Source organism: Pelobates fuscus, chromosome 7 (genome assembly GCF_036172605.1).
Source record: "Pelobates fuscus isolate aPelFus1 chromosome 7, aPelFus1.pri, whole genome shotgun sequence".
In the NCBI taxonomy this organism is placed as follows: Eukaryota; Metazoa; Chordata; class Amphibia; order Anura; family Pelobatidae; genus Pelobates; species Pelobates fuscus.
The window spans coordinates 12,675,395-12,701,149 of record NC_086323.1 but is presented as its reverse complement, the minus strand read 5'-3'; the positions used below and the strand labels follow the sequence as shown (position 1 = coordinate 12,701,149).

The following is a 25,755-nucleotide window of genomic DNA, read 5'->3' as shown; positions in this document are numbered from 1 at the left end:
TTAGTTATATAAAGGGACACTTCAGACTCCCACACACATTAAATGCACTGTGTAGGTTAGGTTACAGTTATACTGGGTGGGTTTATATTATTAAAGGGACACTCCAGGCTCCCACACACGTTAGATGCACTGTGTAGGTTAGGTTACAGTTAGTTATACTGGGTGGGTTTATATTATTAAAGGGACACTCCAGGATTCCACACACGTTAGATGCACTGTGTAGGTTAGGTTACAGTTAGTTATACTGGGTGTGTTTATATTATTAAAGGGACACTCCAGGCTCCCACACACGTTAGATGCACTGTGTAGGTTAGGTTACAGTTATACTGGGTGGGTTTATATTATTAAAGGGACACTCCAGGCTCCCACACACATTAGGTGCACTGTGTAGGTTAGGTTACAGTTATACTGGGTGGGTTTATATTATTAAAGGGACACTCCAGGCTCATACACACGTTAGGTGCACTGTGTAGGTTAGGTTACAGTTAGTTATACTGTGTGGGTTTATATTATTAAAGGGACACTCCAGGCTCCCACACACGTTAGATGCACTGTGTAGGTTAGGTTACAGTTATACGGGGTGGGATTATTTTATTAAAGGAACACTCCAGGTTCCCACACACGTTAGGTGCACTGTGTAGGTTAGGTTACAGTTATATTGGGTGGGATTATATTATTAAAGGGACACTCCAGGCTCCAACACACGTTAGATGCACTGTGTAGGTTAGGTTACAGTTATACTGGGTGGGATTATTTTATTAAAGGAACACTCCACACACATTAGGTGCACTGTGTAGGTTAGGTTAAAAAGTTATACTGGGTGGGATTATTTTATTAAAGGGACACTCCAGGCTCCCACACACGTTAGATGCACTGTGTAGGTTAAGTTAAAAGGGGTGTTTTTTTTATTATAAGAGCGACACTCTGGGCACTGCAGTGTGTGGTTTCATGTAGGCCTGTGCTGAGCCCAGGTCTATGGGATAAGTGTTTAGCAGTATGTATAATTTTTTTATTTACTATTTTTCATTATTTTTAATGCATTATCTTTATAATGCAGAACAATATAGGGACCTTTTAGACCAAGACAATCCCTTTAACTTTGAAAATGTAACATTGTGGAGCCCAAGACACAAGCAGCACACAAAACTGAAATGTTTTGGAGTAATAATAGAACTATATTCAAGTGGAAGAGGCCAATTAATAATACATTGCTTTCATCCATTGCTGGCCAGCTATTTAGACACTCTATCCCCACCATCAGTTATGCCTATTCATGCCTTGGCAATACATACAGTTTATATGCACCAGCTACAAATTAACTATAGCTCATCCCTGCCAAGCAGAGTGTGTCCTGCTACTAAGACACTTAAGGAGATTAAATCCACAGATCATGAACTATTCATAACCAACCTTAAATCAAACCCAGAAATCTCCCCTCACAGCTCTAGCAAGAGTTTGCCAAGTATGAACACTCTAAATCATATTATGGACAGAAGTTGCTAGTTGTCACAAGCACTGAAAGGACTAGAGCTGAATCCATGCATTGTGAGGAAGCAATGCCCTGGGAAGGCATGAACTGCTTGGTGGGTCTCATGCAACTTAAGAGGATTTTTTTATTTTCCTAACAGTCCTGGCTCAGGCCCTGAATATTGGGCCCTATGAACACATGTACCCAGACAGGAGCTCTTCACAGACGTGGTTTGGAAACGGAGAAGTGGAAAAGGATTGGAGAGAGTGGCCTCACCCAAAGCGTTCTCTCACCAACATCATCAGCTTCTTTTTGCCTTTATAGATCTGTTTCAAACTGTCTATGAACTGGGCAAACTGAAGTAGGCCATCCTGTCCAAGCAGAAAGGTCTCCCTGGCCTTACTGAGAAACTCGATGAATTCTCCGTAGTGTCGAGGGCTAATGTGCGTTAGGCGCGAGTGTGTGGTGTTAATGTAGGCACCGACGGCAGCATCAAGCAGCTGACGAAGGGGCGGCTTATCGGTTGACATCAATTTGCCGGAATTCCGCCGACCTGGGATGCCAGCTAGACCTGGTGCAGTCAAAGTACATCGTCGAAGGATATCAGATAGTACAGTGGCACAGTGAACACTTTTTACCACTAGTGGTACCAGTGCTGCCAGTTCATTTTTTCCCAAGGAGTGGCTCAGCGAGCAGGCCCACAGTACATCATTAATGGCTGGGTGTGTGTCCTGGTTGTAAGCCAGGTTAAGGTGGTTCATGGCCAGTGAGCAGAGTTTGAAAGCCCGCAGAGGGTAGCCACGGTGTTCCATGTAGCGGGCAATGGTAAATAACTGAGCATAAGTCATGCCACCTGAGGCTGCATCTACTGCAATTTGATATGCAGTTTCAAATGCAGTGTGGTCTTTTTCACACAGGGTCAAGGCAGAGAGAGCGCAGTTTTGGGGGTCCTTCATGGCACACTGCAAGGCCAATGTCCGGGCACAGCTGGCCAGTTCCTCTCGCTGGGCATAGTCCAGGTTGAGTCTTAGAACAGTGCTGTGGGACGTGGCTGCTGCCGCCACAATGCTGGTGGCCTCCGTAGGGGTGAAAAGTGTATACCAGCTTTGTAGAATACTAACCAGGGCCCGTACACCTAGAGGTAAAAAGACATCATTAAAACAAAGTAAACATTCATGCCAATTCTTCTAAACCCCAATATCACTGCTAAGAGTTAGGAATGATTACTGAAATAAATAAAAATGTTTTGGGTGATTCAGATATAAAATAAAAGTTTTGAATTATCTCCATAACCCATGATAAAACTGCACTAAGAAAGAGATAAAACATTTTTCCTGACTAGAAGACTTTGGCCAACATTTGATAAAGCAGTATAATAGGAGTAAGAAAAATCTCCAGGCACTCACGAAATGAAATCCAAAGGTAGATTTATAGGATCAAAAAAAGATGCAGCAACATTTTGACCTACTAAGGCCTTGACAAAGACCTCTTAGTAGGTCAAAAAGTTGCTGCATCTTTTTTTGAGTGAGTGAGTGCCTGAGGATTTTTCTTACTTTCTATTCTGTGTGTGTCTTGGATTTGCTGGTCCTACTTTAGTGCACCTGGTGTTAAGTGGAGTTGAGTACAGTACCATTTATCTATTTGATAAATCAGTGTCCACAGCCTGATCTCAACAAACCCCTGATAAATGCTGCTCTACTGGGGACCCGAAATAATCACTGCCTGTTGGGTTTAACTACAGCACACTGTAGTGATTTAAAGTAAATCTTCAATATGTTGAAAGGGTAATTGCCAAGAGGTAGTTGAGCCTGTGGTAAAACAAGCAAGGACTTGAAAACTATTTGTCCTATGCCTGACGAATCCCCGGGGAATTATCTTCATCAAATTCCCTACAGGTGGAACCTCAAAGCAGAGACCCGAACAAGCCACGACTAAGGAATGCATAGCTGGATGCCAGTCTCTCACCACATTGGTCTCAGCAATCAGTGATAACGAACGATATCACTTCTGGAGCTCTTCTTACTATTTATTTCTACTTCTTATAGAAACTTCAATTAGCCCCAGCAAGCTATTGGTGAAAATATGATAACATACCAACTTCAGTAGCACAGGTGACAAGCCATCTGACCATCTCTCTTCGTCTCCAATTCAGGGGGCTCAGAGTCATTCGCATAACCTGGAGACAGGAAAAACATGGTATATTAGACAACTCACAGCCATGCTGCTTGCTCCATTGAAGAAAACAGCAATTTCCTTTTTACTTCCTGCTGTAGCTTCCACAGGTATTGAGGTCACAGGATGTGGATTTTAAGGAAATGCAAAAAAACTAAAAACTATTACATAATTATTTTTTTTTTAGCTGAAAACCAGTGATGTGATTGACACAGACTCACTTCCTGTACACTCCCTGTACTGCGAGGCATGTGCCGGATGATAGGTGTGTGCCAAACATGGGTGGTATTTTCATGAACAAGCAGCCTTTGTATGCATGTAAATTTTATATGATCTGTCTGTTATTTCAACTTGTTTCCAGGTGGTTTTAAAGGAACACTCCACACACCACAACCATTACAGCCAGCTACAGAATAAAGCAAGGACACTTGGAGTGTTCCATTAAATTCTGTACGGCTTAGTGGGTGAAGTCCCACTCAGCAAGCAAAGTCATACTGCATATTGTAATCAACATCTATTCTCAGTGACACCCAGACACACACTCCCACAATTCTTGTGAAGACCAGGATAATAACACTCCCAAGCAGCAGATGCAGTTGGAGAGAACACCTTTAGAATGGAGCAGATTTACTAACAGACCCTGTGTGTGTGATCTCACCTGCAGGCCAAGTTCCAGTGCGACATTGAGCAGAGTGGTGTCAGGGCTGTTGTCTGCTGGAGTTGCAATTTTAAAGGCATCCTGTGCCAGCTTAAAGATAAGGGAGGACGAGTGGATATTCCTCTGAATGGCTTCAAGCACTGTGCGAAGACGCAGCATGTCACCTGTGTGATGTACAAGGCACAGTGAGAACATAATCTGCTAACCAACCAAGGAAAAGACACCACTCAGTGTGAGATGGCCTAAGATCATTACTAAAGGGGAACAACCAGAGAATGTAACAGTGGTACGAGATGGAAAAACAAACAACTATCCTGACATTTATTACGATGCATAGTGAGAGACATTAGCAATGATAAATACGTGCATCTTAAATAGACTCGATCATCCAAGAAAACATGTGAATTTCGATCATCGTCAGGAAAGCATACACATTATGTATGCTGTGCATATAGAGATTCCAGAAAATGTATCAGTGAGAAGAGATGTGAAGCTTACATATAACTCCTTAAAGATAACTGCAAAATGAAATGAAAATTTGCTTTGTGCATGCACATGAAAGCCCTCAAATGACATGCGTGACACACAACAACACATGGTGCAAGTAAGAGGACAGCTGTTAATATTAATTCCCTGTGGTCATCATGTCTTCTCCAGAGCAGAGTGCAGTAACAGAAGTCTACAGCGAGAGGTATAAAATAAAAATATCAGGACTCCATGTTATGAGCTCCACTTTGCTACCACGGTGCTTGCAGGAAATTAGCACTGCAATACGATGGACAGTCCACGTTTAAGACAAACGAGATTGTTATAGAATGTAGAGGGCATTGCTAGTTCTGCTGTCCTAGAATGACAAAACCCTTACTCTCACCTTTTGCCGCAGTCAGCATGGTGGAAGCCAGGTCACACTGCTGTGATTCCAGCTGTCCTAAAGTAAACCAGCGAGGGTAGCGGCTGGGTACCACAGACACTATATGATGTGGATGTGACCCATCTCCGGAGGGCGCATTGCTCTCCAACAAGGGAAGCCTGGGACAGTAACAAATAAAAATAATTAGTCCGAGATCAGTAGGGTACATGTTACAATATGATTTCACAGCATAAACATTAATAAACCAATAAACTAACTTCAGATAGAAGACTACTTAAACAGTTGGAAGAGAGGATTTAGATCTCACTGACAGTGCCCCAAAGACTCCAAGAGAGCAGGTAGAGGTAGATAGAACATTCTCCACTCACTCCCTTACATCAAACTGATTGACGATGCCCAGTGGACATGAAACGTTGTCACATCCTTCTAATGTGCTGCCTTAATACAAAGCTTGGGAGTGGAAATGAAGCCCAAAATAGACAGGAACAGTTTGCTACCCCAATGGTAACATTTTCGTTTTGTTAGTATAAATGTATCCGTGTGCATGTTTGTTTGATTGTTGTCCATGTAGGTCTACCTATGTATGTGTTGTTAATGAAAATGTTGCCTACCAAGCTTGGGGCTATAATCTTTAAAGAAGTGAAAAGTCTGAGCCTGTTCTAGTTCCATATATCTGAACTGACTGCAAACAATGCCGCTTTCTATCCAGAGTTGAGCTCTGTATTCATACCAATACGCACCTCATTGCTCGCAGTGATAATTTATAGGCCAGGTCTGCATCGTGAGGCAGCAGAGCAGAGAATAGGTATTTGGCAAACATGTGCATTGGTACACTCTCTCGGTGTATGACCTCTCCCAGACCACTGAAGGGACCACCTAGAATCCAGGAAACATCAAATCAGACAACAAAACTCCCTTTCCTTAATTACAATAAACATCTTTTGCATTTCTTTCTTTCTCAGCCTGGTCTTTCCAACAGAGTGAACGTTTGAAAAACATAAGCTTTGTTGCAAAATATATAAAAGTGAGTTAACGTTTACCTCACCCCTAAACTAAATCATTGGAGTTATGGTAACAAATGATCAGCTCCCAAACAAGTTATCTAGAACTAAGATACAATGGTTTAATGCATGTAACCTCCTTACCTTCCAGGAGAAGAATGCATTGCTTGCGAAGCGTCTGCACCAGCACAGCATCTAGGTCAAGCTCTTGCAGCCTGCCAATGATTTGCTCCTCATTGCGACACACTTTGTCCTGGGCATAGAGTCCTTCGGGCATCAGTCGCTGCTGGCCCATGCCCATTAAAGCTACCTCCAATGCCAGGGCCAGATAGGATTCACCATTCTCTGGGGAGGAGTTTGGTACACAGACATGTTGATAGATCGGATGCTGAGACTCGCTAATCTCTGAGTGAAAAGGAAAGAAATTACCCGGATAAAACTTTTGCCATTGCTAATGCTAAAGGGAACCCTTGGTTTTGGCAAACAGCTCAAAAACAGTCTGACTTTAAACCAGGGGACATAGTCCTGCAGCCAAATAGCAAAATAAACACTACTTCTGTATTCAGTGCTTATGGTGCTTACAGTAACTATTTAATGATATATTGTAAGTGCCGAGAACATGAGCTTATTTCAATGCAGGATTATTTGTATTATATTCAATTAGTGTCAGCTTTTAAATTCTGCTGATTTATACACAGGCTATACTAAGAAAGGTACATGACAGCGAGATGGCTCTAATCATTGGTGAATACATTCTTTGCAAAAATGAATTTGTTCTTACCAGATGCTTCCATTGCATTTTCTTCGTCTGCTCGGCAGGCCTCTGTGAGAGTAGTGAACAAGCAGCCGATGGGATCCAAAGGGTGTCCCACCCAACCCTCTAGATTAGTGATTGTAGTGGAATTTCTCTGGATCAGCTCTACAAGAATGAAAAGGTCATTAGAATCTTCCCAAAAGAAAGGCTCCAAAACTATGTAATCAGTTTACAGCAGCTCTTAAAGGGACACTATAATCACCTGAACAACTTTAGCTTAATGAAGCAGTTTTGGTGTATAGAACATGCCCCTGCAGCCTCACTGCTCAATCCTCTGCCATTTAGGAGTTAAATCCCTTTGTTTATGAACCCTAGTCACACCTCCCTGCATGTGACTTGCACAGCCTTCCATAAACACTTCCTGTAAAGAGAGCCCTATTTAGGCTTTCTTTATTGCAAGTTCTGTTTAATTAAGATTTTCTTATCCCCTGCTATGTTAATAGCTTGCTAGACCCTGCAAGAGCCTCCTGTATGTGATTAAAGTTCAATTTAGAGATTGAGATACAATTATTTAAGGTAAATTACATCTGTTTGAAAGTGAAACCAGATTTTTTTCATGCAGGCTCTGTCAATCATAGCCAGGGGAGGTGTGGCTAGGGCTGCATAAACAGAAACAAAGTGATTTAACTCCTAAATGGCAGTGAATTGAGCAGTGAAATTGCAGGGGAATGATCTATACACTAAAACTGCTTTATTTAGCTAAAGTAATTTAGGTGACTATAGTGTTCCTTTAAAGAGCTTAAAATGTTTCAATAATAACTGGGAATGTCCAATGGAAGGAGCAGGAAGGAGAGAGGTTGCAGGGAATTCTCCAGTCTCTCCATTTAGGGTTGTCCACATGTTACAGAAATGATCACAATTGTCGCATGCAGCAGATTAATGACTTGTTTTTCACAGTACTGTGACATCTAATTTGTCCTTTGCATATTTTAATATTTTAGACACAACCCCTCGCCGCCGCCCCCCCCCCCCCGCACAAAACACATTTCCACTTCTGTCAGATTCCGTGTCATGATGAGATCAGAAGTTCCCTGTATGGTTTTTTTCAATTTTCACAAACATTTTCACCATTTTTATGTTGTGTGAAATACCGAGCCATTTGGCCCATAACCCACTGGCTACTTAAGGTCAGTCACATCAAAAAGGGCCTGTCATTTACAGGCAGTCAAAACAATATATTACAAAATGGATGTCATACATTAAACACTACAAAAAGCAACTGTTTTGAAAAGTACCTTTTTTTTGCTGCTTGTATATCTCTAGCTGCCGCTGCTGCTGTAGCCTTAGGGTGCTTATAATGGCAACTGCTAAACGCAACGCTTCTTTGGGGTAACCATGAGATCGCAGGGCGTCCACTCTTGCACATGCAGTGGGCACGTGTTCTAAAGATATAGCATGCAGAAGAGATGGTTTACCACAGGAATGTATAATGCAACAAATATTTATCAAAAACTATTTTATTGCTACAGGATTTGTTCTAGACTTGCCTGCTCGCTGCCCCTTACTCTGGCACCGCTATTCCTGAAGGGTCCATGGGTGTTTCACAAATTAACACAAACCCTACCGCTCTGCAGAGTGACTGGCCCATTCTCAAACAGGGTATTCCTATCTGATAATGCTGACATACTGGATTCACTGCTAGCACATTACTCAAGTCATTCCTACATTATCGAAGAAAGTGTTTCTCACGCTTGCTGGGGAAATATATGTGACAGAGCAGGAGAACCACCTATAGGAGGGTTCTCCTACTTTCCCCATCACTCAGTTTTTTGGAATATGGTCTATGCAGAATATGCTGTAGAAGTGACAGAGATGGGTAAAGGAACAACCGTTTATAAAGTACTTTAAAAATCTATACATTTATCCCATGCACTAACGAAGATTTAACATTATATATACACATACTACATTCACATCACATGGAACATACCTAGCCACAGCGGCTGGCCTTGAGCATTGAAAAGGAGGCTTTCACCATCCCTCTGGTAGGAAGGGGAAACGTAGAAGTCACTGCTTATTATTCTCTGCAAGTGACTGTCCTGCCAGTGAAGGTCACAGCCCTCAATCGCCCGTGTGAAAACAGTCCTTCGAGGCCGCACTAAAGAATCTAAAAGGAGGGGGGGGGGGGGGGATAAAACTTGCTTAAAGTGTCTTTGCTAATGAAATACATTGGAAACATTTTCAACCAGAAATTACATAATGTGGAATGCAAATAGACCCAGACCCCCTTTGTAATATTTTCATGCCTCTTTAGTTATGGATTCTGGGTTTTGCTTGCATGGCTTACTGTCCTATAAATACCAAGGAAGGTAAATTTTTAATTATCCAAGAGAAGTTAAAGGAATTCTTGAGCTCAGCATAAAGGACAATTCAGAAACAAACTCTTGGAAAGAAAAAAATACCTAATGAAATGTTTAACCTATTCAGTGACACAGGCCTGTGCAATGCTTAAAAGCATAGATACACTCAAGGGGTTAAACTGTTTGTCTTTTGCAAAACAGAGCACCATTGTGTCATCGCTGCAGGGGGGTAAATACAGAGCTTTAATCAAGCTTCTGTCCTCCTAGGAGGAGCATAGCATGCAGGGCAATCAGGACAAGTGCACCTAACAGAGCCCCAGCCTGATTTATACAGCTCATCAAATGATCAGGAGGAGGAGGGGGAGACTCCACAGGTCAAAATAAAAATTCGAAGAGGTTCATCAAGACAAAATGCTCAAATAACTGTTACACGTTATCAAAAGATGAAAAAGACAGCATCAATGATGACAAGTAAGCCCTCAATCATAGGTTCATCATAAAGTCAACAAGTTTAAAAGCTCCTCGGTACTCAAAAACAAGATAAAGGTTTGCCAGTCAATGTCAGACAACGCTGTGAAAGCTCGATTGTGGCAGCCAGAGTGCCAACATTTGTCAGCGACGATGAGTAATGCAAACTGACAAAATCAATTCCATCTGTCATATACTGCCAATACCACCAAACTTATTCCTCTATTAACTGTTGTTGAAAGTTTGGGTGTTTATTCTGGTTTTTTTTTTAAGCACTCTCTCCTCCTTCAGTACCCAGATACTGCCACAGCTAACTTACCATAGCCGTTGCTTTGAGGGAGTGCATTGGTGATATTCGGAAGATCGTTGCCATAATTGCCATCTTCCAATGGACACATGTCCATGTCGCCCCACTTCTTGAGCTGCCGGAGCCAGCTGGCTTTCTCATCGTGTTTGCAGTGAGGGTTCAGCACGATGCAGACCCACAGGGCCCCTGCATGGGACAATCATAACAGTTATAAAATCGAGTGCACAGGAAGATGTGGTGTCACACTGAAAACAAGTTTTGTTTGGAAATTTGTGCAGCTCGCAGCCAGTTGTCCGCTGTTACTGGTTTGCTGGCCAGCTGTGTGACACATAATCCTCAACTATGAACAGTGCACTCCGCAATATTATGTATGGCTATTAGTAGATAGAAAGAATTAATTACTTAATGAGGCACAATATTAGCTGCTAGATTAACACAAGAGGGTAAACGCCATCCTTTGAGACAGTAACCCTGACAGAAGCGAAGCCCAAGAGGCAGGTGATGCAAGTGTCATAATGCTTCTAAAGTATCTTAAAATTCTAATACCTACTAATAATAACCAAAGAATGCCTCCAGTGAAAGTATAATCTGCATGTAAAAAAAAGATTTCTAAAACAAATTAACACGTCAAGAGCTAAACGAATGCTCAAGTGCATGCAAGAGATGCAAATAACGGTAATTTCATTGCAACTTGAGTCCAGTAAACTTTATAAGCTACAGGTTTCCATTTTGGTGTTTCAAATATACTTTCACTAAGCCCTGTTAATTCTGGGTACAAGATTCACACTCACCTAGCTCATCCCAGAGCTGCCGACATTTATCAGTCATGCTGGTTCCCTGCTGCCTCCACAGGGCCAACCGAGGGTCGGCCATAAATTGCTCTGTAATCAAGGTCAGCATCCGGGCGCCATTGGAGTCTCTCATGCGCAGCATCTCCCGAACCTGAGGAAAGTTTACAATGCTACATTCACTAAACATTTACATAAAAGCTTGCGGGCAGGTATAGAATATTTATACTTAAAGGGACACTCCATGCACCTATACCACTTCTGCCCATTGGAGTGGTCTTGGTGCCAACTTCCACTACCCTTAACCCTGCAACTGTAATTATTGCAGTTTTTATTAATTGCAATAATTACCTCGCAGGGTTAACTCCTCCTCTAGTGGCTGTCTACTAGATAGCCACTAGAGGGCACTTCCTGATTCATAGCACAGGTTTTCTGTGCTATAGTGTCGCTGGACGTCCTCACGCTGTGTGAGAACCTCCAGCGTCGCTAAAATCCCCAAAGGAAAGCATTGAAAGCATTTTCAATGCTTTCCTATGGAGAGATCTAATGCATTAGGTCTCCCCCGCCGGATGACGTGGGGACGGGGAGGAGCGTGGGCGGACCAAGAAGCAGCGGCGAGGGACATCGTCGCTGCCTCTGGTAAGTCACTGAAGGGGTTTTGACCCTTTTCAGCTACCGGGGGTGGGAGAGGGGACCTGCAGTGCCAGCATAATTGGAAAGGTTATTCAGACAGTGATTTGAACATGTTCACCAGGTCTGAAAGCAGTATATACCCGCTGTTAAAGGCAGAATGTGAGAGTTCTGATACTCTGCACGATTAGTTCATCAGAAGCTTATTTTACCCATTGTACATCACTATGGAATATTTTGGCACTTGATAATATACACATATATACAGCAGTCTTAACATTGAAGTGTTATGCTACTAGTCGGGCTTTAAAAGTTACTCGGCACTGCAAGCCATAGTCGACCCTTCATGGGTAAATTTCTGCTAAGGAATACATTTTCTCCCATAGAAACATAGAATGTGACGGCAGATAAGAACCATTCGACCCATCTAAACTGCCCAATTTTCTAAATACTTTCATTAGTCTCTGGCCTTATCTTATAGTTAGGATAGCCTTATGCCTATCCCACGCATGATTAAACTACTTTACTGTGTTAACCTCTACCACTTCAGCTGGAAGGCTATTCCATGCATCCACTACCCTCTCAGTAACGTAAAACTTCCTGATATTATTTTAAACCTTTGTCCCTCTAATTTAAGACTATGTCCTCTTGTTGTGGTAGTTTTTCTTCTTTTAAATATGGTCTCCTCCTTTACTGTGTTGATTCCCTTTATGTATTTAAATGTTTCTATCATATCCCCCCTGTCTCGTCTTTCCTCCAAGCTATACATGTTCCTTTAACCTTTCCTCGTAAGTTTTATCCTGCAATCCATGAACCAGTTTAGTAGCCCTTCTCTGAACTCTCTCTAAGGTATCAATATCCTTCTGAATATACGGTCTCCAGTACTGCATACAATACTCCAAGTGAGGTCTCACCAGTGTTCTGTACAATGGCATGAGCACTTCTCTCTTTCTACTGCTAATACCTCTCCCTATACAACCAAGCATTCTGCTAGCATTTCCTGCTGCTCTATTACATTGTCTGCCTACCTTTAAGTCATCAGAAATAATCACCACTAAATCCCTTTCTTCAGATGTTGAGGTTAGGACTCTATCAAATATTCTGTACTCTGCCCTTGGGTTTTTACGTCCAAGATGCATTATCTTGCACTTATCTACATTAAATATCACCTGCCACAACTCTGACCATTTTTCTAGTTTACCTAGATCATTTGCCATTTGGCTTATCCCTCCTGGAACATCAACCCTGTTACATATCAGCAAAAAGACATACCTTACCATCAAGACCTTCTGCAATATCACTGATAAAAATATTAAAGAGAATGGGTCCAAGTACAGATCCCTGAGGTGCCCCACTGGTGACAAGCCCATGCTTCGAATATACTCCATTGACTACAACCCTTTTGTTGCCTGTCACTCAGCCACTGCCTTACCCGTTCAACAATATTGGAATCCAAACTTAAAGATTGCAGTTTACTGATAAGCCTTCTATGTGCAACAGTGTCAAAAGCCTTACTAAAATCTAGGTATCTCACCAATTGCTAACAAAAATTTTGAGCCATGACTCACACACGAAATCTCACCTTGGCAAACATGGAGTTAAGCTGCTTCCCAGAGCTATAATAACCTCCCTGAGACAGGAATAATTTCACTTGCTCTCTGACCTGCTCCTCATCCAGATGCCAGCAATTCTCATCATTGATACTTGCTCCTGCGGTGGGATCAGGAGCTCCTAAACGGGAAGACAAAGAATCAAACATTTACAAAAACTGACAAATATGACATTTTCAATGATGCGCATCATGGATAGGCAACACCTGAGCAGCTGCTACAACACCAAATAAGATGCATTGTGTGGAGAATGGTAGAGAGAGAAAAAGGGTTGTTTTAGAGGATTTTTGTTTACATCGCTATCTCAGTATCTTCTGGGCTGGTAAAAGCACATAATAAAGTACACTATATGTAACCGCTTAATCCACACACAAAACAAATACTGATTTATACCTTTATATGCAAAATGTCAGGATTAGAAGTTTTGCTCAAGGAAAAGCAGTCAGTCTGTGAGTAAGAATATCACTCTAAAAGCCTATAAAGAATGTACACTGTCAGACTAATAAACATCAGCTTCCTGAAATGAAGTGCATGAGCCGCCACTTTGAATTTTATTTACATAGGAAGCATGACTGGTAAAGCAGACAACAGGAAGGGAAAATAGTCTTGTGCCTTAAATTTAGCTATGCTACATGCATGTAAACTCGCTCTGTCACCTTGTGGAGTCTCGGCACCACTCCCCAAGGCAACATCGTAGAAGCCACGGCCACCATCTTTGTTCTTCAGCTCCTGGCAAACATCCTCCCGGAGCCCACGAGAATACTGTACTATTGTACATGCGCGAGAGTACAACACTAATGTCTAAGAATCCCAATTTCACTTAAAGCCATTTTAACATTTTAGAATGTTTATTTTTGGTCGTACAGCAAATTATTTAAATTGGCTTGGTCACCTAGAACATAACTTTTAAAAGCTTTTCAATATAAAATCTTTATAAAAAGGTTAAAATGGATTTAAGTGAAATTGTGCTTCCAACGCTGTCAAAAGATATCATAAGACAAAGTAAGGGCCTACAGACATCAGGTTTTGCTACTTCCCACAGCTGTCACTAGCATCACAAGATAATATCCAGTCTCATGGGATTCTTAGACATTAGTGTTGTACTCTCGCGCATGTACAATAGTACTGATGTTTATTAGTCTGACAGTGTACATTCTTTATAGGCTTTTAGAGTGATATACTCACATAGCATGAAGAGACTACGTTGATCAGCTGAATAGGAAAATTACCGTGTACTTGGTTAATTTCAGAGTTGGAGGATAGAATCTCGTCAGCCAACTTCTGGGCTGTAGGAAGCACTTCTGTGTGATGTGCTGTAATCAGGTACTGCACAAACTTTTGTAGCTGGTCCCGATTCATCTGGAAGAGGGTCTCTGAGATAGGAAGACGCAGTTTCACCTGGTCCGGCTTGCGGATGCGATACAGCGAGAGCGCTACAACATGGGCACAGTAGAAAATATCCCTATTACCACAACCACAGGTCACTGAGGTGATCTTGCAACGATCAAAACTTATGGCGACTTTGTAGGTGACTTCCGGCTCTGACTGAGTTGCAGGTTCCATGACAGTGCCGCTTAAATGGAAGCCTGCAAAAAAACACAAAAAAAAAACAGAAGGCTTAATACCAATGGATACTATAAACAGAATTAATAGTATATCACAACTCAGCACAAAGAATTATTCCGCGTTTTCTCATACTGTCCAAGCCATAACGGCAAATATTCTTTATTCAGCTACCTGGAGTCATTAGATCTAAACTGGTGTATTTGTGAATATTTCACAATTACATAAAATGTTAAGGATTTACAGGATATTTACAAGGTAGGTAGGTATATACACATTTAATCGATACACAGTACTAAGGAAACTTCAATGTAAAAATGAAAACATATCACTAAACACCCCGCACTTACCCCCAAACTGGCTGCCACAATGCATGGGAGCAAATCTGCCCAGTAATAAGATTGCCAATACGCAGACACACACAGCATCCCAGCATGGCCATACACATACATCCTGAGTGAAGCCATGTTTGGAAATAGGACTACTATAGCTAAATCATCACCGCTCTCCAATACTGCCCACCGAACTGCACATCATAGCAATACTGCCCACCTTCTGGTTCACTGCACTGTAATATTAGCACCTACTGCTTCACTGAAAAACTGCCCACCTAATTGCACCTCACTGCAACACCGCCCACCTACTGCACCTCACTGCAACACCGCCCACCTACTGCACCTCACTGCAACACCGCCCACCTACTGCACCTCACTGCAACACCGCCCACCTACTGCACCTCACTGCAACACCGCCCACCTACTGCACCTCACTGCAACACCGCCCACCTACTGCACATCACTGCAACACCGCCCACCTACTGCACCTCACTGCAACACCGCCCACCAACTGCACCTCACTGCAACACCGCCCACCAACTGCACCTCACTGCAACACCGCCCACCAACTGCACCTCACTGCAACACCGCCCACCTACTGCACCTCACTGCAACACCGCCCACCAACTGCACCTCACTGCAACACCGCCCACCAACTGCACCTCACTGCAACACCGCCCACCTACTGCACCTCACTGCAACACCACCCACCTACTGCACCTCACTGCAACACCGGCCACATACTGCTTCACTGCAACACCGCCCACATACTGCTTCACTGCAACACCGCCCACATACTGCTTCACTGCAACACCGCCCACATACTGCTTCACTGCAATACCGCCCACATACTGCTTTATGTTTATATGTAGGACAGGCATAGGCAACCTTCGGCACTGCAGATGTTTTGGACTACACCTCACATGATGCTTTTCCAGCATTATGGGTGTAAGAGCATTATGGGGGATGTAGTCCACAACATCTGGAGTGCTGAAGGTTGCATACCCCTGGATCTAGGAGATAAATAAGGACCAATCATTATGTCCTTATGTTCACGGGTGAGGAGTATCTAAATTGGAAAAAGTTAACATTCCCTCTCTTGATGAGATTCTGCGTCAGAAAAAAAAAAAACAGATATTCAGCAGAGCCTATTCAGCTTCCTATTGGTTAGTGTGACTCGTAGGTCATCTCGCGACCAATAGATAAGCTCAGATTACGGAGAGCTGACACTACTCATAACATCGCTACTTCCCATAGACTAAGAAAGCTGTTTAACAAATCAAAATGGAATAAGAAGGGGAAAAATGCTTGTAACAAGCATCTGGCAACACTTCGGGTGGATAACAACGCATGCTGCCCAGACGGAGATGAAGGGCCAAACACTGAAACTGCTTCCACATTTATCTGCCAATAACGCCAGCATCACACCCTTTCTTCCCCAGCGAAGGCACGCCAGCTAGTTTGTACATAGTTAATGGTAAATATAAAAACATAAAAAGACCAATCTCAGATGATGTCTTTCCAAAGGATCAGATTACCCACAAAACCCTGGGAAAATGTCCCTGTACCAATGAAGGTTCTAACGTGCTGTTACAGTGCCTCCACCCGAAAAGGCTGTAATATTATTTACACATGTAGAATATAAAGAACATTGGAGTGCTCGAAGCATGCTGACAACAGAACAGGGTTAAAACAAAATAGATCTGTTTAACACAAAGCATTCCTATGTTCTGTGATACTGGAAGGGGAGTTATGTTCATACGGCTAAAGCTGTATTACGGTATCTTGCTTTAAAAGGTGTCCAATGAAATTACTAGAATGGCAAAAGGAAGACAACTCAATCACAGGTTAATGACAAGTTAATACGTTTAGCGCTGAGATTGGCTTTCACAAATAAACAGCAAATCCAGGCCATAAAATAACACTGCAGGGGCAGTGTCTTAACATTAGATATGGACATTTAATATCTTTGTGTAAGCGATATATTACAGGCACAGGTACAGTACAAGTATTACAGTGGGAGTAGATCAGTGTTACTGTCCTTGTAAATAAAGATTTAGTACACAGCATCGTACAGGCCATTCTGCCTCTAATAATACAATAGTAGAATTGATTTTCCATGTATATTCATGGGTGATGGAGTAAATATACCTCAGTGTAGCAAACACTTTGTGAGAACGATCCATATATAATGATATGCAGTAAATGCATACAGGAAAACAGGCTCCAAGCCCCATTTTAGTTTTTCCAAATGACAGACTATATATCCCAGCTGTGGCGGTTAGCAAGGAGTACACAGAAGTACTATATTTAGAAGCTGCCTAAAAGCTCCGATGGAGATGAACACAGCAATGAGCCATTGGCCTGCCTGGTGCAAAGCCAGTGGCTGTGTCCTCAGCCCGGGGGCCTTGGCCTATACTGCCAGGTTCTCTGAGCCCGGTGACCATGCTTAGCAGTGCAGCATGCACATATTAACATACTGCTAACTACAATATGTTCTGAAGAAATGATCAATGTGAGAGTAAGTGATACCATTTGGCAATGAAGTAATCAGATACAAAGAACACATGGTAAAGAGTTCCCCATTATGGTCTGTGGCCACAAGAAGTCAGAATCAAATGCTTTTCGGCAAGTCTAGAAATCTTTCATGTTTGAAATCCTTTCTAATACTGAATGAGCCTTTGCCTCTTCCCCATCTGAAATCTCAATGGAAACACAAGGCGGATATTAAATAAATCTGGCAGTAGGGAAGAAGAAAGGCCTGTATATCATTTAGCCATGGGTTTATGGCTGAGTAAGGCAGCGTGTTACAGGCCATTCTCTGATTCCCATTCAATGCGGATACTGAACAGACTAATAGCAGCCTTCCATTAACACTTTGACTACTTAGCTACCACATGCAAGCAAGTTATATGGGATTGTGCCGAATAATATATTCAAAGCCTACATAGATCAATTATACCACTATATTAATAAATTAACATAAAAAAAAAAGCTTGTTGAAGTATTACATCCAGGCCAATTGCCCCTTATTAGACTTCGTGTCGGAGAGCAAACGTGTTTACTTAATGAGCTTCCCATATAGATGGGTACAGTTATCTGACATTTTAAAAACATTCCCAAAATAAAAGCATGAGCGTGTAAGCATGTAACCCCTCTGTTCCTGTGCGGCCATTTGTCTGGTTATAATTACGTGCCTGTTAGTCCACCCATCGTATAGAGCTATGGAATGTTGCTGGCTCTATATAAATAATAATAAAAAAATAATGAAGTTCTGATGACACTTTAATCATTTTATTGATTTATTTTCTATGCTAATGAATGACCAATTAAAAAAGTTTAGACTTGTTCATACTCTGCTATTTTGGGCTCCGTTTATCGCCCAGTCATATAAACATCATCCATAGTTTAGTAAATACAGTTGTCTCACCATACGCACATTGATTGGGCCGTTACCTAGTAAGAGGTCTGGAAGATCTAGTCAGCGAGGATCCTCTGTTTACACAGAGCCTAGAATACGTCCTGAGTCACAGACTACACACAGCGTGCAATGGATTGGATATACACACTCAGTTCAGACTCCGGTCAGAGCTTAATTAAGAAGCATTAACTAAACATATCAGTTGCCTACATTTTGGAGAGACATAGAAAGAATGTCAGAATTCCCAGCAATAACCGTGGGGAAAGGGAGCAGGCCTGTTTCGGATTTTGCTAGATTCCCTGTCTCCAAATACCACATGGAATCGTCACCCACCACAATAAGTTTCACTCCCCTCGGATGATGTTTTTGTGGAAATAAAAGGTTGTGAGAGCATGATGAGAAACAAAGCACCACGATTAGCCATCCTTAGTATAAAATCCTGGGAGGATATCATCAGATACGTCACTAAAACACTATAACTTACAGCAACATTTACTGCATGAAATGTGTAATAAGATAGAAGATAAGAAATCTGGGCATATGTTCGGGAATACCACTGAATTGGCCTGATGAAACAAAATTGCCCTCAACCAACGTTGGTAAAGAGACTGAGATTTGAGCAATACGCCAAGCACCATAACCACTACAGCTTACGGTCTATATGGGCAGCTAAATAAATTAATTCACAATTTGCTGTAGCCAAATGACACTATCAGTAAATGTGATTTAGATGTATAATGTGTACGGTTCCTGATATGAAGTCCCAAGCCGTTTGTGTGATTTTTACAAGGTAACCACTCCTTAAATAATTTGACTTTGCCACAGTGGTTATAGTGATTAGAGTATCTCTAACATTTTATATTTATAGTTTGTAAAGTTACCAACAATAGTAAATATTTTTTTCTGAACGAAATCCCATGACTAGTTGCAGACACCCGGGATCCTCATATGATCTCTTGGCTGAGGATAATAAGAGTTGGGTAAATTAGGCTGCAGGACCCAAGCTAGCCAACCCCTGTCCTGGTCTCTATACGCCCTCTGTACATTTTACCATCTGCGTACTCATAAAATCCCGTCAGTTATGTTGGGAAGGTAAATATGGGTAAATAATGACCTAAAACCTCTGGGCAACTGCAGTAATTAATGACCGTTTTTTGTTTTGCATAACCAAGGACATGCTGCTTCCTAGTTACCAGCTTTATCCTGCTGTATGAGTCAATTTAAAGCTTAAATATTTTGCAATAGAATAATTAAACAAGATAAACCCAAAATCCAAAGCAAAGCACTGGGCCTAAAGAGGCCATTCGTTTCTGTCCTTCCTTCAGGCAAAGCTCTGACAAAAGCTTTCTGTTTGGCATCCCTTCAAACTAGCTGGAGGCTTTGGGAGAAATTAATCAATTTCAGGCTTTCATTCTGAGATTAGACTAAAGAACATATAGAGATGCCATTAGATCAGTTCATCCCATGAAAACGTGTACTTTACTTTACTTCAAAGCAATTTTCTGATGACAACAACTGTAGCAGGGCAGGCCAAGCATAGAAACCCATTGGTTGGTGGAGGGGGATCTGCCAGGTTAAAACCTTTGGTGAGTCTCATTTCTTATCTGGAAATTTGTTCGAGAGGCCCCAAGACAAAGGTGGCAAAATGTAGATCTCTAGAAGTTCTGGAGTTACAGCTCTGATTGGGCTACTAAAGCATAACATTAAGGATAGTTCGGGCTAGGATCTACCTTTGGCCACCCCAGCCAGCTGCTTTGTAAGGTGTATGTGCAGGCCTTTTTTGTATGAAAAGTAGCCGTCACACAAATCGTTGTGTTCTTTTGGATAACGCCAAAGCTGATTACATCTATTAAGGGTTTTTATTAAAACAGTCTGAGATAAACTTATTGTGGCAAGATTATTTCATACTGTAAGGCTGGCCCAGTAGATCAGATGGCGATATAGGAGTTGAAAGGGGGAGATTTTATACAGCGAGCTTGTCCATTACTCTGCATTAAACCCACAAGATGCTTGTCGACTTGTTTATGCCGGAGGAGGCCTCTAAGCTTCCCTGAGCAGCTGAGTAAGCTGAGTGACGCCTCTCCTTACCATCTGCTCCTCACCCGGGACACCTTGTGCAAAAAGCCATGAGTTTCTTTCCAGTCCTGTTAACCTCAAATCAGCCATGAGCGCCCCTGTCCAGTTCTTAATCTCATACAGCAAGGACCCCTTCGCTTCCCATCTGTTCCAGCAGAAATAGAGTTAAGGAACAATACATCCTTCAATCCCCTCCTGTGCAGTGTTCACTTATGCAGATGCCATGCCATTCCTATCGGCTTCCCAACCCCCACTTTTCACATAGCCAAGCTTGTATCCCAATCCCTTAACATTGGGAAATGCACTTACAAAAACAAAACAAAAGGTCACTGGAAATAGAGCTTGCAATCCATGCCACTGGGTCTTTAGAGATAAAATTGCCCAATTTGCAAACAGACAACAGACTCCCTAATACGGCCCAATACAGGCATCACAGCTCATGTTAAACTGAAAGACGTCTTTACCAAAACATTACTCAGAGATGAAAAAAATAAACCGTTTTATTTTCATCAGAGAGAAAAATCCTGATTGAAAACAGTTGTTTTTGCTAATATTTTTCAAATCTCGGACATGAAATTAATCATTACACGTCAGTCATTACAATTTTCATGTATGCTTTTCATTTTTAACCACATTTCTTTCTTAAATACAAAATTATTACTCTCACATAACTGATACCTTTAGAAAAGGTACATATAGAGAATTTAATATAAAATTATTCCAGTGATTCTGATCTACATTCTCCAGGTATTTGCTTGTTTTAGTAGAGATGTGGTGGGGAGAGACAGTTTTATTTATAAAAATAAAAAAAAAGAAGAATTGGTGCATGCTGGGACAATTTCATTGTAGCCCAAAATCACACGAAGGGCAATTCTGTCATGCCACGTGAGTTTTCATAAATTACAAAAGTAATGTAACAGGAGTGAATACTAGGTTTTCATTTCAGATTTAAATGTCCTTTTATGTGAAAGGAGATTGCTCATTTTGTAGATGGCAATGACAAGGCAATCAGAATGCTGAAATGAAATGGGGGTCCAAACGATCAGAAGTCTGTGTTTAGGGGTTTAACACTCTTGCTAGTTTAAGGATTTGTTTGTTAAATTGTTCATGTACAAACTGCACCATTCTTTAAATCTCACAGGATGCAGGCCCTCCTAACAATCCTCGGCTGTTTACACACTGAGAGGCCATCAGGATATTAAACATCCCTTGGAAAAGGTTACGTGCGCCAAATATAAACCTTTAAATCCAAGGAAATCCATATCATAATATAGGAGTATTTAACTAGGGAAAGAATATTTAGCTTTGCATGGGGCTACAAGTAACAGTATTCAGTTTACTGACCAAGAAAGGATGGAGTAATACATTTCCCAGGATGCTCAGCCAGCCATTTGGCAGACTGAGTGAGAAGGTTTGCAATCATTTGCACAAATGGTTACTGTACTGCAGACTATCCCTTAAAACAGCAGAGGGGAAAACAGCACGGCCTTCTTAAAGGGATTAAACAGATCTTCGCCAATTGTAACTTCATGCAGCCTCACTACAGGAAACGTACAAATCCAATTCTGTGTTCATCATACAGTATGTTAAACTGAGAAACAAATAAAAAAAATATAATACAAGAACTCCCCCCCCCCCCCAACCCCGCGCCCCAAATCTCATCTCTCCGCCTTAATCCTGTTAATCAGCCACAGTAATCCAGCACATCCCTCATTTACTGAACTCCCGGGGTTTTAATTTAAAAGGGGGGGTGGCTCTATTCCAGCCAAATCCCTTATATTCCAATTTTCTATGATTACACTGAGCAGAGTTTATGATTTTCTAATAAAAGGGGAAACGTATGCGGAAGCGCAGAACAACGGGCCAAGAGGCATGCTTATAACAATTGATTGCAACAAGAGTTTTGACATACAGGAAGAAGAGGCGATGCCACCCCTACTCAGACAAGCTTAGAGTTACATGCATGTACTTACAATAAATATCTCTAAACAAATAAGACCAAAGATCCTTTTAGATCATTATTAATCAACTCGTCAAAATCAAAACAGCCCAGCTACATTAAAAAGCAGGCCTCTGTTTAAAGGGACACTATAGTCACCTGAACAACTTTAGCTTAATGAAGCAGTGTTGGTGTATAGAACATGCCCCTGCAGCCTCACTGCTCAATCCTCTGCCATTTAGGAGTTAAATCCCTTTGTTTATGAACCCTAGTCACACCTCCCTGCATGTGACTTGCACAGCCTTCCATAAACACTTCCTGTAAGGAGAGCCCTATTTATTGCAAGTTCTGTTTAATTAAGATTTTCTTATCCCTTGCTATGTTAATACCTTGCTAGACCCTGCAAGAGCCTCCTGTATGTGATTAAAGTTCAATTTAGAGATTGAGATACAGTTATTTAAGGTAAAATACATCTGTTTGAAAGTGAAACCAGTTTTTTTTTTCATGCAGGCTCTGTCAATCATAGCCAGGGGAGGTGTGGCTACGGCTGCATAAACAGAAACAAAGTGATTTAACTCCTAAATGACAGTGAATTGATCAGTGAAATTGCAGGGGAATGATCTATACACTAAAACTGCTTAATTTAGCTAAAGTAATTTAGGTGACTATAGTGTTCCTTTAAGACTAATACCCTGAAAGTTACACTGAAACAGATAGGACGGTTGTAAAAAATACACAAGGAGAGTGGCCACCCCACTAGGTACACAATCAGCAGATGTGTTTGTTCAGAACAATGAAATCAGTGTTTTACAAATACAATATTTAAACACTGTGTCAAGGTTGCTTCATTTTCTTCTCATACTTACAAGAGGAGATTTAAAATGAAATATATATAGACTATCCGAAATAAGATATCAGATGCTGTGAAGCTCTTAACTGTCCCGTGTATAAAAGCACCTACATACTCTGCAGCGCTGTACAAAGCGCTGCCTATTTCTAAGAGCCCAGTAATGTGCGTGGGGTGTAAGAGAACCCCAGAATGCAATAAACCACATGGTAAAGTGTGTAAAAACTGCTATAAATGTGCTAATAAATTAGTCTCCTCTAAAGAACCAAATTCCTGAAATAGTCCCGTGTCCCCTCACCACACCCCATAAAACAAAAGGGCCCCTCTCTTTGGCTACTTGGAACAGAGAGAGGTATGCGCCTGAAGGTTTAGCATCAAAAAGGTCTAGCATTTCACTTACTCATTACAACAGAAGCCTTAAAATTACATTACAATGAAACAGCATCCTCCCATTTAACCCCGAGGGGGCACAGAAGGTATTATTCAGCTTTATTGCTAAATGCATCAATGTGCTAGAGGGGAACTACTCACTGCCCACTGCTCCAACACAAAGAGAAATTAACCCTCCGATTACCTGGATGTAACTGAATAATGCACTACACATCAAAGAGGAGAAAATGGCTATATCACTGTTCTAGAACTACAGCTCCCATGAGGACTTGCCAGCTTCAAGGTAGTTCTACAACAGTTTATACATTATATATATACCCAGGTTCCGCAGATCCACAAAAGTATATACATTTTATATATATATACCCAGGTTCCGCGGGTCACTGAAGTATACGTTTTGACCTCGTAACATTGACTGGTGACTCCTATATTTGCCAACTGACCGTACATGGCAGACAGCCCCCTCTTCTGCTGGTGATTTATTGTTCATGAATGCAAGACAAGCTCTACAACTGAGGATGGACAGACAGACAGTAGCAAGTCGAAGATTTGGTACCTCTGAAACAGGGGTGCTTGATGACACAGGACCAAGGATAGCGGATAAAGATGTTAACCATAGGTTAGTGGCGCTGGTTTAATTAAACATGGGTCATTATGTATGCTCCCCCTTTCTGTACTCTACCATGTACAAGAACATGGGTCACATAATGCTGTTCTAACCAGCATTCTAGAAATGACAGTCAGTAGATGAAGGGTCACAGAAAGATGGGATAACCAATAACAAACCCTCTGGAAATGTCAGTCTACACTGCGACTCACTATATCTAATCAAAGCAGTCTCGTTTGAGCCAAGATGACTGGCACAAAGTTCTGGGTCGCATCTTTGGCCTCTGAAAGAGACACCTCTAAACAGTGACAGGAGCCGTAAAATAAAATACCGGTACATAAAATACTTACTTACACTTGGGCACAAATTTAAATAAATAAAACTGAACAACATGTAATACAATAACCTATATTGAGTTGCATAAAAGATGAATCTATCACCAATATCTATTCACTGGAAAGACTGGGCCTATCGGGGACATTTGGCTATGGTCACACGGCTGCCATTAAAACGTTTCCAGTTCTTGCATCAGCCCAAAGAAGCCAATGAGCAGCATGAAATCCGCTGGGGCCGATCAGCTGAATCCCAGGCTCATTGTAAGTTTGCCCAGAACAGTTAGTTAAGCAATTAGAATGGCCTCTTCCAACCTCCTTCTTCCCATACTAGTAATTAAACAGTATGAATACACTGCAGACTGGCAGTTCCCAAATCTAATCACTGGGGGAGAAACACAGCAGCTACACAGGGGAAATAAATCACTTTGCCACAGGTAGTTCTACTTTAACTCATTGTTGCAGAGATTCTCTAAGTAAGTTTATTGCCCTCAGAACCAAAAGCATAAAATTCCATGTGACCACTGCAAGGACTACGTAACTATGTCCTAAATCAGAACAGATTGCAGAGATGGCTGCCTTTATTTATGGGCAGAAGAGGCAGCTGCCCAGAGCCCAATACATCTTCTGACTTCTGGGCACCTTCAGCCAAGCAACTACAACCGGTAAGCCACTTCTGCACCAAAAAGCCATACAATACACCGTACTGGTTAGAGGACTTAGAGTGTCCCTTTAACTCTTTACACAATATCTATAAACATAGTTTTTTCCTAAATGCAAAAATACAGTTGCACGCTGAATCCTGGTTAATAGTACAAATAATGAATATTTTTTTCTTCCATAGCATACAATACTTTCCCCCACCTGAATGGTTCAATGCAGCATACAAGCAGATTGTAACATCACGTGTCATATGCTGTAGGTGGTTGTGTGTACTGTGCTGGGTACAATCTGGGTAATGCTGAAATATACAGCGCAGGAGCCTAGATCTCTTGATGTATAACTTATACTTTAATATGAAAGCCACATGGAAATAGGCACATCTCGGAGATCTACCATTTGGATCACAGATATAGTGGATGCAGGCCTCCCCTGTGTAATTGCATGTTGCTCATGTGCCCAGTCATTAGCCATCAGATATCAATCAAATGTGCAAAA

The 25,755-nt window shown here is 41.6% G+C and overlaps 2 protein-coding genes across 3 annotated transcripts in view; one reads left to right on the top strand and one right to left on the bottom strand.

Annotated features, from left to right (window-relative positions):
- UROD (uroporphyrinogen decarboxylase) overlaps positions 1-20,824 on the top strand; it is a 36,575-nt gene extending 15,751 nt beyond the window's left edge. The window contains exon 9 of the mRNA XM_063427707.1: positions 20,808-20,824. The gene's annotated coding sequence lies outside the window, so the exon portion shown is untranslated. The remainder of the gene's footprint in view (positions 1-20,807) is intronic.
- ZSWIM5 (zinc finger SWIM-type containing 5) overlaps positions 418-25,755 on the bottom strand; it is a 54,953-nt gene continuing 29,615 nt past the window's right edge. Inside the window, exons 2-14 of one of the 2 annotated variants that reach the window (XM_063427703.1) lie at positions 14,317-14,673; positions 13,060-13,208; positions 10,851-11,001; positions 10,072-10,245; positions 8,915-9,091; positions 8,220-8,366; positions 6,952-7,089; positions 6,315-6,575; positions 5,910-6,045; positions 5,170-5,327; positions 4,299-4,462; positions 3,563-3,644; positions 418-2,603 (exon numbers count right to left, since the gene is read on the bottom strand). In XM_063427703.1, the coding sequence (XP_063283773.1) occupies positions 1,741-2,603; positions 3,563-3,644; positions 4,299-4,462; positions 5,170-5,327; positions 5,910-6,045; positions 6,315-6,575; positions 6,952-7,089; positions 8,220-8,366; positions 8,915-9,091; positions 10,072-10,245; positions 10,851-11,001; positions 13,060-13,208; positions 14,317-14,673 (2,957 nt within the window). In that variant the 3' untranslated portion in view covers positions 418-1,740. The remainder of the gene's footprint in view (positions 2,604-3,562; positions 3,645-4,298; positions 4,463-5,169; positions 5,328-5,909; positions 6,046-6,314; positions 6,576-6,951; positions 7,090-8,219; positions 8,367-8,914; positions 9,092-10,071; positions 10,246-10,850; positions 11,002-13,059; positions 13,209-14,316; positions 14,674-25,755) is intronic. The other variant, XM_063427704.1, reaches the window with a different exon arrangement.